The following is a 12,775-nucleotide window of genomic DNA, read 5'->3' as shown; positions in this document are numbered from 1 at the left end:
CTGACGCCGTGCGCCGCACAGAGCCCCCGCAGCCCGGCCAGCCCCGGCCCACGCAACCAGCCACCGCCGGGTGGGTTTGCATTTCTAATCCCAGGCCCTGCTTTGCCGACACGCACCAGGAGCGCGGCAAACCACGGCTCGGGCTGTGGGCAAACCCATGGCTGCGGTGGGACCGATGCTGCGGTCCTCATCCCAGGGGGATGCAGGGCAGGCGGGGGGCAACTGGCGCTTCCCACAGAGCACTTTCAAGCTTCAAACCCAAAACTTTGATCCGCCAGTAGCTCCATCAATGTTTAATGCACCAGAGCCCTGGTAGGGCTTGGAAGATGAGCGTTTTGAGGCCAAATTGAAGTTTTCTGATATTATGATATTCAAATGATTTTTAAGCCACCTGACGTTTCCTCATGCACGTACTTGGACTGCTAATGAGGGGCTGCCTCCGGTTTGGATTTGACACAAAGCAAACAAACCCTTTGCGGGTGCCTTCAAAGCTTTGGGATGGGGAAATAAATGGGGTGAATACAGCCAGAGCTGGCATGAGGATGCTGCTCTCCCCACAGCCACGAGGCCTTGGCTCCCCAGGGAGCATCCTGGCTCCCTAAGTCTTCCTAAGTGCCGGTTGGCACTTTGGTGGAGTATGTATGAGGCTGGCACAGCCTGGCATGAAGTGCTTGTATGGCTGGTGATGGGCTTTTGGGGTACTTCAGCTGCCAGCCCAGTGCACAGTGGGTGCAGTGGGTGCAATGAGTGTAATGGGTGCAACAGGTGCAGTGGGTGCAATGGGTGCTGTGGGTGCAATGGGTGCAGCATGTGCAGCAGATGCAATGGTTTGACATGGTTTAGTGGTGGACTTGGCAGTCCTGGGGTAAAAGTTGGGCTTGATGATCTTATAGTTCTTTTCCAATCTTGTTGATTCTATGATTCTATAATGGTTGCAGTGGGTGCAGTGGGTGCAGTAGGTGCAATGGGTGCAGTGGGTGCAGTGGGTACAGTAGGTACAGAGATCTGAGCTGCTGAGCCCTGCCTGGCCCTGGCCAAATCTCCTCATTCCCAATTTCTCCTGCTCCCCATGGATCTGATCCAGGTTCAGCTCCCTCAGCCCGCGCCGGGCTGTTTCCCCATCAATCCCACCCTGTGCTGGTGCCAGCCCCGCGTTTTCCCATCCATCCTCCCAGCCTGCACTGGGAATATTTCATTTTTACTGTGCTCTCCTGACCCGCGCCGGCTGCTTTGGGAAATGGATTTCTTGCTGCCTCAAGCATTGCCTCTGGTTAATTTAAACGCAGGACAAAAGGCAGGGATGATGGAGACCAGGTTCTCTCTCCCATCCAGCACAGGGCTGAAGTGGCACCCCAAAAATTCACCCTAAGGCAAGATGAGCCCATGCAGCTGCTTTTTGGGGTCTTGGGGTATAGACACCCCCAAGATGGGACCAGCCCTGTTTGGGGTCATCCGTGCAATGAAAGCGATGGCTTAAAGGGTCTCACAGAGGCCTGGGCATGGTCACTGTCCCCTCCAACACCAACAATCATCCCTGCATCCCACCAACAGCCTCCCTGGCTTCGTAGCAGCATGAGTGAGGCTTTTCCAACCCGACCTATTAACATGCCGTTAACAGGAGAGGAGTTCATTTTGCCATTTAATGTTTCATGGATAATTAATTATTCTTCATCTTCCCAGCAAAAAAAAAAGGGAAGAGCAGGTAAGAGGTGCTGTTCAAAGCACAAAAAAGGCAGCTGAAACCTGGGGAAATTGGTGAATTACTTGTAACATCAAAGGCGAGGGAGGATGTGCTGTTTTAGTGGGGCACCGCGTGATGCAGAGCCCTGGGCATCGCAGCGATGTTGAGGCCGGCACGTACTCATTGCATTAGTTGTCCTGGGAAATAGCACGGATGAGGGGTCTATGAGGGATCCCATCCTTTGTCTGTGCTCCCCATCTGCCTCCCATCACCTCCCCATCCCAGTCTGCTGCCGAATCCGCCTTTGTATGATGCTGGGGTATCCCCATGACCTGACTGAGCACCACGTTTGGGGGGGGGGGGGGGGGAGGAATTCCCCCCAGCCTGGTCCCCAGTGCTTCATCCATCATTGGATGCAAGCAGCAACATAAGTAATGATATTTAACATTTCATAATAACGACAATTAACCAGTAAGTAATGCCTTTTACACCACGAAAGCCAGAGTAAATTAATTCCCCTAATTAGCTGTCAGGCAGCATGGGGCACTGTCAGCCCCTGCCTGCGTTACCCGCCCCCCAATGCACCACTGAGTACCCTCAAACCCCAAATCACACCCCATAGTTTGCACCAGCACTGGTGGGACATGGGGCTTCACATCCCGGCTGCTCTGAGCCCTAAATCACCCCTATCTCCTATTAAAAACATAGCAGCAGCAACAAAAGATGGCAACAAAATGGTTTATGGCCGTAATAAATTGTGCTGGAGGGAAAAAACCAACCTGTTTGTTTGTCTTGAAGCAAGCGGGGAGTTCCCCACTGCACACAAATGGGAGCATTGCTGAGCCCCATGTTCAGAGACCAGCAGGGTGGGAAAGGGGGATTTATTGGAAACACTTTTCCATCACGTTTATCCCACCCCATTGCTCTGATCTTGCTGGTGGGCTGAAGGTGAGGGAGGAGTGCAGTGCTCTTTGGTACCCTGGGATGCAGGGTTCGGGCTGGTCCTGGTGGTCTCTGTCCTGTGCTGGGGCCAGGGTGAGGTAGGGTGCATTGTGCCATGTACAAAGAAGGGATATATAAACACCCCCTGGCAAAGATGCAGGGAAGGAGGGGGCTGAACCCACCCAGCGCTGCTGGATGAGCTGCCTTCCCTGGCATTGGTGTGGGAATGGGGATGTTCCTGCCTGGCCAGCACCAAGGGGTGGGAAGGATGCGGCTCTCACTGTCCCTGTTGGGGCTGGAGGGTGGCCAAAGCTCCGCCACCCATGGCCGGACTCTGCCCCATCCCTCCCCTTGGCTCAGCTCCCGGCTGCACACAGGGATAGGAACAGGGACAAGGACGGACATGGCTGCTCCCAGCCAGCCCCACCAGGCCACCTATGACGCCATTGTCATTGGGGCTGGCATCCAGGGCTCCTTCACCGCCTATCACCTGATCCAGCGCCACAAGGACATCCTCCTGCTGGAGCAGGTACCGTGTCCCCAGCCCCACTGCGTCCCCATCCCACCGTGTCCCCAGTGACAGTGAGCTGGGGTGGGAGCCTGCAGACCTGGATACCCTCTGCATGGCATGGAGCGGAGCCGCTGATGGCACCCTGGTCCCCAGTGCCAGCACCCCCATGACCCCCATACCAGGACCCCCATGTTCCCAGTGCTGGCATCCCCATAACTCCAGTGCCAAGATCCCCATGTCCTCAGTGCCAGCTCCCCTTTGTCCCCAGTGCCAGAACCCCTGTGTACCCAGTGCTAGGACCCCCATGATCCCCATGCCAGGACCCCCATGTTCCCATTGCAGAACCCCTATGTTCCCAGGGCCAGAACCCCTGCGTCCCCAGTTCCAGGAGTCCCATGACCCCCATGCCAGGATCTCTGCATTCCCACTGCCAGGACCCCACATTCCCAGTGCCAGGACCCCCGTTTCCTGCTGATTCCCAGTGCCAGGGTTGGCAGGGCAGGCTGTGTCCCCAGGTGCCAGCGGGGTTGGGAGGTGGCGGTGTTCACAGTCACCCCATGTCCCCCCTTCCCCGCAGTTCATCCTGCCCCACTCGCGGGGCAGCTCGCACGGGCAAAGCCGCATCACCCGCAGCACCTACCCCCAGGTGTCCTACGCCCGCATGATGCCCGACAGCTTCCGCCTCTGGAAGCAGCTGGAGGACGAGGCTGGCACCAGCCTCTACAGGTGATGGTGATGGGGACGCAGCCCCCCCAGGGCACCGTCCCCTCCCCACGGGGCCGGGGGCTGAGGATCCTGTGTGTTGGGGCAGGATGAGGCCGCCTGGGCAGCAGCTGCCAGCTCTGGGTAATTTATGGGGCTCACAAGGAAGCATCATTAAGGAAATGAGCATCTAAATGATCCTCCGCTGCTGAGGTCAGGGCTGATGGCAATAGTTGGATTTGGGGGGGGTGAGTGGGGTGCTGGCATCTGGATCCTCCCCATGCATCACCCCACAAACCCATATCCCCATCATCACCCATATAGCCCGTATCACCCAGCATCCCTCCCCAGGGTGCCCTACACCAGGCAAAACACATCCCAAGCATCGCCATGCCTCAGTTTCCCCCAGGGGCGAAACAAAGAGGGTCTGTGCATGGAGGGGGAGAGGGGGAACTGATGTGGCTGGTGGGACACAGGCAGACGGGGCTGGTGGTGCTGGGGCCGGTGGGTGACCCGGAGCTGGAGGGCTGCCGCCGCAGCCTGGGTGACAACCACATCCTCGAGGCCGCAGCGCTGGCCCAGCGCTTCCCTGGCCTCCGGCTCCATGCTGGAGAGGTGGCCCTGTGGGACAGCACTGGTGGGGTGCTCTTTGCCGACCGGGCACTGCGGGCAGTGCAGGTGGGTGCTGCCAAGGGGATGGGATAGGGTGGGATAGGATAGGATAGGATGGGATGGGATAGGATAGGATAGGATAGGACAGGACGGGATAGGATGGGTGGGATGGGTTGAGATGGGTTGGGGTGGGATGGGATGGGTTGGGATGGGATGAGATGGATGGGATGGGATGGGGTGGGATGGGATAGATGGATGGGATAGGATAGGGTAGGATGGGATGAGACGAATGGGATGGGATGGATGGAATAGGGTGGATGGGATGGGATGAGGAGGATGGGATGGGATTAGATGGGTTGAGATGGGATGGGTTGGGATGGATGGGATGGGACAGGATGAGATGGGATGGGTTGGGGTGAGATGGGATGAGATGGAATGAGATGGATGGGATAGAATAGGATGGGATGGGATGGGATGGGATGGGATGGGATGGGATGGGATGGGATGGGATGGGGTGGGGTGGGATGGGATGGAATGGGATGGGTGTCCCCCGGCTCTGTCCCTGCAGCCACCTCCTGTCTCCATCCCCACCCAGGATGTCTTCCGCCGGCACGGGGGCACCCTGCAGGACGGGGAGAAGGTGCTGCACATTGAACCCGGGGCCATGCTCACCGTCACCACCACCGCTGGCGTGTACCGAGCCCCACGGCTCGTCATCACGGCCGGGGCCTGGACTGGTGCCCTCGTGGCACCGCTGGGTCTCCGCCTGCCACTGCAGGTGAGGGCTGGTGGCAACCATGGGGTGGCACAGCCATGGCCAGGGCTAATACTGTGACCCCAGCCCCTGCGCATCAACGTCTGCTACTGGAAGGAGAAGGAGCCTGGGAGCACAGGCAGAGCCAGTCCCTGCTTCATGGCCATGGGGCTGAGCCAAGCCCCACACGGCATCTACGGCCTGCCTGCCCTTGAGTACCCCGGTCTGGTCAAGGTGAGCAGGGCACGGTGGTGTTAGGGGGGTCCCACAGCCAGCCCCCCCTGACCAGCTGCCCCCCTCAGGTATGCTACCACCATGGCAGCCCCACAGACCCCGATGAGCGTGACTGGGCCCCTTTGGGTACCCCCCACCCTGATGTCACCCTCCTGAGCAGCTTCATCAGCAGCTACCTGCCCGGGCTGGAGCCCAGGCCAGCCGTGGTGGAGACCTGCATCTATACAGTGAGTGTTCCCCTGGAGCATCCAACCCCAGGCTGGACCTTGCCGTGCCTTCCCACAATGCTGGGTCCAGGAGAGCACCCCTGGCCCTGCATCCTCACACCATGGCTCCTCCAGAACACCCCAGACGGAGATTTCATCCTGGACCGGCACCCCAAGTACAGCAACATCATCATCGGGGCCGGCTTCTCGGGTAGGTGAGGGCACCCAGCACCCCCCAGCACCCCAGAGTTGGCCTGTGCTCCCCAACCTCCCCTCCTTCCCACAGGCCATGGGTTCAAGCTGGCACCAGTGGTGGGGAAGCTGCTGTGTGAGCTGAGCCTGGGCGAGGAGCTGTCCCACAGCACTGCTCCCTTCGCCATCGCTCGCTTCCCCGGCGTGCTCCGGGCTGCACTGTAGGTGTGGGGCCCTGGCCGTGCCCACATGGCATCATGCTGGCCTGAAGCTGTGTTCCTGCATCCCAGCATCCTTATATCCCAGTGTGCCAGCACCCCTGCATCCCCATGTGTCCTCATCTCCCTGCATCCTGGTGTCCCAGAACACTGCACTCCAGCACTCTTCCACCCCACACCTCAGCTACCCTGCATCCCCACATCCCCATACTCCACCATCCCAGCACTCACCATCCTGGCACCCCTCCACCCCACATCCCAGCACCCCTGCATCCCCATATCACAGCATACTGGTACCCTTCCTCCCTCCATCCCCACATCCCAGCATCCTGCCTCCCCGCATCCCGGCATCCCCCATGCTGCGCGGTGCCAAGCTGTCTCTACCAAGCACCAGCTCCCCGGAAACAAATTAAGGAGCTTTGTCAGCCTCATGAAGATGGAGCTGGAGCAGTGCAGAGAGACGCTCTCGCTTAGGAGTCAAGTTAAATGTTTTAATGTTAAATGTGCCATTTTATTATCATTAGATCGCTCCCACTTAATGAAAGCGCATTAGCGCAGCGTGGCTTTATGGCAGCGAGCGCAGAGCTTCCCCCATTTGTTTCCAAGAGATGGCTGGGAGAAGGCATCAAACGACCCAGTTTGCTGGGGTCCTGGGGGGGGGCCCTGGGGATGGGGGGAGGCAGGGGCAGCACCCTGCATGGGCTGGTGGGTGCTGGAGCCATTGCAGCACAGGCAGCCAGCGATGCACATCACCATCTCCTCCATGTTAAATAATTAACTGAGCTGAGGGCTCCCATCCCTGCTGCTCATCTGCATATTTATGAAGATTGATAAATGATGCAGTGCCAGCACCCACGAGGGTTGTCTCTTCTCCCCGTCACCCATGGGTGCAGCAGGCGCAGGGCTTGCTTCCTCCATGCAGCATCCTCACCGAGGCTGGATCCATCCCACCAGCCCTTCAAACACCCCCCTGAAACAGGGTGACCCCCCCATCACACAGAGCGGGCGCTGCCACCAGCCAGAAATGACGTTTATTTTCATACTGAAAGTAAAGGGGATGGGGGGGGGGGGGACGCACAGCTGGGCTAGTGCAAAACAACCAGGCAGGGTTGGGGGGTGACGACAACCCGGATGGGTACGTGGGACCCCATCCCCATGTCCCCTTCCTGGCTGCTCCCCAGGGCCCGGCCAGCGAGAGACGTCTTTGGCTCAACTAAAAGGGGTTTAAGAGGACAGTGGGGTGCCTGGGGAAGGTGGGGGGGGGCTGTTTAAGTTATAAAATAAGGAGCCAGCAGGCACTGAGGAATAACAAACCAGGATGCCGGAATAACCGGCCCCGCCGCCAAGGACAGCCGGGAGGTGGGAAGGTGGTTTGGGGGCTGCAGCCAGCGAGCCGGCCGGGCTGCTCCCCCCATAGCAGAGCTGGGGGGTGGCTGCGTGTGTCCCCCCCATGTCCTGTGCATCAGGAGTTACCGGCTGCCCGGGGCGGCCCCGTGGAGCTGGGTGTCTCTGGGGCACTGGTGGGCTCTAGGCGGGGGTCTCGGCGGCCCGGCTCTCCGCCTCGCTGGGGGAGCTGTGGGATGAGCGGCGTGTGCTTTCCTCGGCGTCCTGCTCCTCGTCCCATCTGTCGTAGGTGAAATGGTGCCGGGAACTTGGGGGGCTGCGGGGGAGAGTGGGGTTAATGGGGGTTCCATGCTCCCTGCGTGCTGCAGTGCCGGGCTCACTCCCCTCCGGTGAGCCAGCAAGGTGGCAGGCAGCTGATGGAGCCTCCGTCACCACCTTTATTATTGCTTCTGAGATATTTGGGGTGTATTCCACTGTAACTGACTCCTTGCCAGGCTGAGCTGAGCCCCGTGGGGTCAAGATGAGCCTGCCCGGTGGCTGTCAACCCCATGGGCATCCAGCACCATGCGCTCAGGAGAAAGCACATGGCCATGGATGCAAACATGGACATCACTGCTTGAGGGTCCTGCCTGCACCAAAGCCCATGGCTGGGTGCTGGGGGTGTTTCTCCCCACCACCATCACCCCATGATGCCTTCCCTGTCCCTGGGACAGGCAGCCTGACTGTGACCACGTTTCCAAAAGGCTTTTCTTTCCCTTTCCTCCAGCTCTTTTCCTATTCAAGCCATTGGAAAGGATAAAACCTGCTCAGAAATCACAGTTGGAGACCCCAGTGCACCCATTCGCACCCCAAATCCCTATCACACAGCACACAGCAGCAGGATGTGGCCGCCACGAGAAACAACTCCAAGTCCCAACCATCCACCCCGGCACCCCACTGTGGGTGCTGCCTTCCCTCCATGCTCACACACTGCACTGGATGCGTGTTAGTACCCATCCCATTCCTCCCCAATGCCTTTGGGACCCGCTGCTGTCCCCAGGGTGCTGAATTCCCTGGGGCGAGCCCTTAAATTTCCTGATAGAATAAATTCAGCTGCATCGTGGATGGTGGCTGGGGAATGGGAAGGGATTAGCACTTCCCTGTATCCCATGTGCCACAGCTACTAATCCCAAACATGCTGCTGGTCCCTCTGCGGTCATGCCCTACGGCTGGAGATGCATCAGGGATGCTCTGCAGCACCCCAAAAGCAGAGCTGCTATGGACACATCCCAGGGCACCTGGCAGAGGTGGGATCCATACCCGGAGCCAGGTGAGGATTAGGATGAGTGGTTAGTGGCACACGGGGAGGTTCATGCTGCACAGCACACACCGCTCCCACCTCCTGTCTCAGTCGCTCTCAGGCCGGTACAAATACTTCATCATCAGGCTGTCGACCTGCTTCTTCCTCTGCTTCTCCTCCTTCTTGCCCCGGCCGGGATGCCCTGGCTCCTCTCCCCCTGCTGCCTTTGGGCCCTTCTTGACACTGGAGGTGCTGCGGTAGGAGCTGGTGGAGCCGGAGGAGGAATCGGAGGAGGCATCCGATTCGGATGATGATGACTGCTGCTGCTTCTTCTTCTTGGATTTCTTCTTGGCCTTCTTGGAGCGCTTCTTGGAGCTGCTCTTCTTCTTCCGCTCCTCCTCTTCCTCAGAGGAGCCGGAGCTGCTCCGGTGCCGGCGGGCATGCCGGGAGAAGTCGAGGGCAGACGCGGAGCGGCGCAGGCTGCCGGGATTGGGGTCGGCAGCACCCAAGGGGGCCGCGCTCCGCACACTCCTCATGCTCCGCACGCTCCGGCCATCATCGGAGTCAGCCTCGGGGCTGGAGCAGCCCCGGGCCCGTGGCGGGCGGTAGCTCAGCACCTCCTGGATGGCAGCTTCCAGGTCGGGGTCGAGGTAGGAGCGGTGCCTCACGGGGCGGGCGTCCCTGGGACTCCCCTCTTCAGAGGCAGCGCTGCGGGGCCGGGGGGGCACAGAGAAGCTGCGCCCCAGCGGGGGCTGCCCACGGGACCCCTCGTCCGCCTCTTCCATGCGGCTGCGGGCCAGGGAGAGCCGCGACTCGGGGCGACCCTCGGGGCCCCCGCGCCGGCTCCTCAAGCTCCCAGGGCTGGAGAGGGCAAAGCTCAGCACTGAGGACCGCTCATCGCCTTCCTCCTCATCCTCCATCCCGCGCCAGGAGGCCGAGGATGCCCGGCTCACCGGTGCGGAGGCGATGGATGCTTTCTCTCCATCAGCAGCAGAGAGGGACCAGCGCTTGCCCAGCCCTTGGCGAGCCCGGCCGCTGGCATCGGCGAAGGCACGGGCGATCACAGCCGCCCGGTCCTCGGGCTCGGTGCTGCGGGCTGCCCTGCGAGCAGCACGGTCAGGGGAAGGCGGCCGCTCTCCCAAGGCACTGAACAGCGTCTGCTCATCCCCATGGCCACCTATAGAGTCCTTGAGGCCCGGACGTTTCCTATAGCTGAGGCAGCTCAACACTGACACCGGGCGCTCCTCAGCCTCCGGACCATCCGGTGGGGCTGACCTGTGCCGGCCCCGCGCACGCACCGGGGAGACAAGAGAGAGATGGAGATGAGTGGGTGAAGTGGGGCCATTGTGCTGCCTTGGTAATGTGCGTCAGCGGGAAACAGCACCGAGTTAAAATGTCACGTAAATGGGGGAATTGTTCTAGCCCGCCACTTTGATTCCCCTTTCAAGTGTTGTGTTCAATCTATTTCATTGTTGGCTACCTGAAGCTGTGGCGTTTTGATTCCTGACTTCAGAAAAGGTGGAATTATCTCCGATAACAAAATGTTTTACATCTGCACCACTGAATAAATTAAACCAATTAAGAAAAACCGGCTCAGATCTCTCCCCTCCTGCTCAGCAGAAGGGAGGGGGGAGCCCCCTGGGACTCCTAGAGGCCTGCTAGGAAATTGGGTTTGGATAAAAGCAATCTGCACTCAGCAGGCGAGCACTTTCCCTAGGGAATAGGAGTGGGGATGCGTGCTCCAGCTCCACGCTGGTCATGGGGGCACATGGGCATGGACCCCCTTTCTGCTGGTGATCGCTGAGAGGTGTAGGGAGGTTTGGGGAGGATGGAGGGGGATCCAGCTCTGGAGAAGGGGGATGATGCATAGAGATAGAGCCCATCACTGGGAATGCTGAGTAGGCAGATGGGGAGGGGGCTGTGATGCCCATGTGCCTCCACAGTGGTGCAGTAGGTGGGATTATGGGGAGGGGGACCAGGAAGGTCTCTTTGGGTGGGGGGACATGTCGCCCCAATGGAGACTGAGCTGGTCAGCGCATTAACCCTTCCCTGTCCGGCCACACAAGCAGCGGGTGGGAGCACTGCACCCAGAGTGTGACATCCCATGGATGCCCACTCCATATCCTGGGTATCACCCAGCACAGCTCGCCCTGTCCTCTGCCAACCAGCCCTGCACCCACCTGCTGCCCTTCAGGCTGCCGTCATCCGAGAGTGCTTTGGAGGAGCCTTTGCTCTTGGAGAGCCAGGACTTCACCCCATCCACGCGCTCCTCCAGCTCCGAGTCCACGTCTGAGTCACCGTCGCTGCCGGAGGAGCGGGTCGGGGTGGGAGAAAGCAAGATGTGAGCATGGGACAGTGAGATTTGGGTGCTGGAGAGGCAAAACTGCACTGGTGGGTGCTGAACCCCTCCAGCACCCACTGCCTGTGTACCCTGGCATGGGCAAAACCCCATCCCGTGGTGCTGCTCCATCTCCAACGTGCATGCACAGGGGCTCCCTGAAGCACAAACCCCCAAACCACCCCCTTGCCCGTCCAAGGAGCGCCTGCACCTTCTGCACAATGTCCCCCCCCGCCATTGCACAGCTCCAGCAGGGCCGGCGAGAGGCAGCAGGCAGGGCACAGCTCCAGAAACACGGGAGAATTCCAGCTCTGGGGCTGGGAAGGAAAAAAGTGGGTTCGTTTTATAGGCCACCGTCGAGTGCAAAATTACAGTGAGCAGGAGCAATGTTGATGGCCCTGGGTAAACAGGAGTTTAGCAGGCAGAACAGAAACAACCCTGGCAAGGCGGGCAGATTTACAGCCCTGCCGAGCCTGGAGCTCCTGATTTACATCCCAGTGTAAAAAAAGTCCTATCTGGCTTAAACCATCTAATTTATATCAGCCATTCGTAACCATATTGATTGCCTTTAGAAAGAAGGTGCCGTATGCATTGCAAAATCCATCCCTCCACGTTAAAAGCATCCCTGTATAAATCTCCCTTAATACCTAACTGCTTACTGCTTTCATTAGGGTTATGGCAGTACCGGTGGGATCCATAAGGAAATCGAAGCGGCACGGCCCCCTCTCTAACCAGCCTGCTGCCGGCCGGTGAGAGGTGAGGGATCCCAGCAAGGATGGGATATATCATATCATCTTAAACAGCCGTTTTATCCACCCGGCTTCGGGCTTATTCCCTGCCTGGGGCTGGCAGCAGACAGCACAGGCTGGGATAGACCCTGTATATGAATCCTCCTCTTTACATTCAAAGCAATGAGCCGCGCTCCATCACGCGCACGTCTCCCTCCCCTGCAATACATCCAGGCAACGCTCAGCTTGGAAGAAAAACACAGACAAGAACCCCACAAAACGACAACAAAACAAACCCCAACGAGCCCTCTAAATAAACCCGGGGGGGCAACTAAGGTTTTATAACCATCAGAATTAAACTCCACACCAAACACTGTTTATATCCGTGCCGTTAGTTAAGCGCGACCCGCGTCGTGGCGCAGCGACCACAGTGGGGATATTAATGGTGGGTGGCAGTGGGGCTCCATCACTGCTCCATACCAATGCACTCATCGTTAGCCATGGCAGAGCATCCCCCCTGCCCCATCCCAGGGGCTCATCCTGTCCCCCCCGCATGGGATGCAGTTATGTGCCGTGCTGTGGGTGCTGTTAGGGCATGCGGAGATAGGCCAGTGGCATGCGGGGCCCCGGCCCGTGGGGGTGAGGTGGGGGTTAGGGGAGGGGGGGGGAAGGAAAGAGAAGCTCCTCACAGTTTACTCTTTCTTTTCTGATACTTTGCCACCATGTCCTGCAAACTGGGAGGGGTTGGGGAGGGTCGGGGTGGGGAGAAACACAAAAGAAAGGAAATCAAATGAAAGGAAAAAATAAAAGACCAAGAGGGTGAGGAACAAATGGGGGGCAAATTAAATGGTGGGGAAGGGACAGGGGAGGGAGGTGTGGCTGCTTTGTACCCCAGTGTGGGGCTGCACCCTGCTGGATCCCAGCATCCTGGGCTGGATCCCAGCATCCCAGGTTGGGTGCTGGATTGTGTCCAGAAAAGGGCAACGAAGCTGGTGAAGGGCCTGGAGCACCAGTGGGATGAGGAACGCTTGAGA

At 59.1% G+C, this 12,775-nt stretch overlaps 2 protein-coding genes across 12 annotated transcripts in view; one reads left to right on the top strand and one right to left on the bottom strand.

Moving 5' to 3' along the window:
* Positions 1-2,048: 2,048 nt before the first annotated feature.
* Positions 2,049-6,591, top strand: PIPOX (pipecolic acid and sarcosine oxidase). The gene is made up of 8 exons (XM_030472491.1): positions 2,049-3,152; positions 3,712-3,860; positions 4,313-4,514; positions 5,044-5,226; positions 5,290-5,436; positions 5,505-5,663; positions 5,778-5,853; positions 5,929-6,591. The coding sequence occupies exons 1-8, from the start codon at positions 2,850-2,852 to the stop codon at positions 6,057-6,059; spliced, it is 1,350 nt and encodes a 449-aa protein (XP_030328351.1). The 5' UTR covers positions 2,049-2,849; the 3' UTR covers positions 6,060-6,591.
* A 473-nt stretch (positions 6,592-7,064) lies between these two features.
* MYO18A (myosin XVIIIA) overlaps positions 7,065-12,775 on the bottom strand; it is a 38,813-nt gene continuing 33,102 nt past the window's right edge. For 9 of the 11 annotated variants that reach the window (XM_030472477.1, XM_030472476.1, XM_030472479.1 and 6 more), the window contains 3 exons: positions 12,431-12,475; positions 10,856-10,978; positions 7,065-7,712 (listed from right to left, as the gene is read on the bottom strand). In XM_030472477.1, coding sequence (XP_030328337.1) covers positions 7,580-7,712; positions 10,856-10,978; positions 12,431-12,475 — 301 coding nt within the window. In that variant the 3' untranslated portion in view covers positions 7,065-7,579. The remainder of the gene's footprint in view (positions 7,713-10,855; positions 10,979-12,430; positions 12,476-12,775) is intronic. The other 2 variants (XM_030472480.1, XM_030472486.1) reach the window with 1 other exon arrangement.

Source organism: Strigops habroptila (assembly GCF_004027225.2).
Source record: "Strigops habroptila isolate Jane chromosome 13 unlocalized genomic scaffold, bStrHab1.2.pri S16, whole genome shotgun sequence".
In the NCBI taxonomy this organism is placed as follows: Eukaryota; Metazoa; Chordata; class Aves; order Psittaciformes; family Psittacidae; genus Strigops; species Strigops habroptila.
Note: the sequence above shows the minus strand (reverse complement) of the source record. Positions and strands in the feature narration are given on the sequence as shown.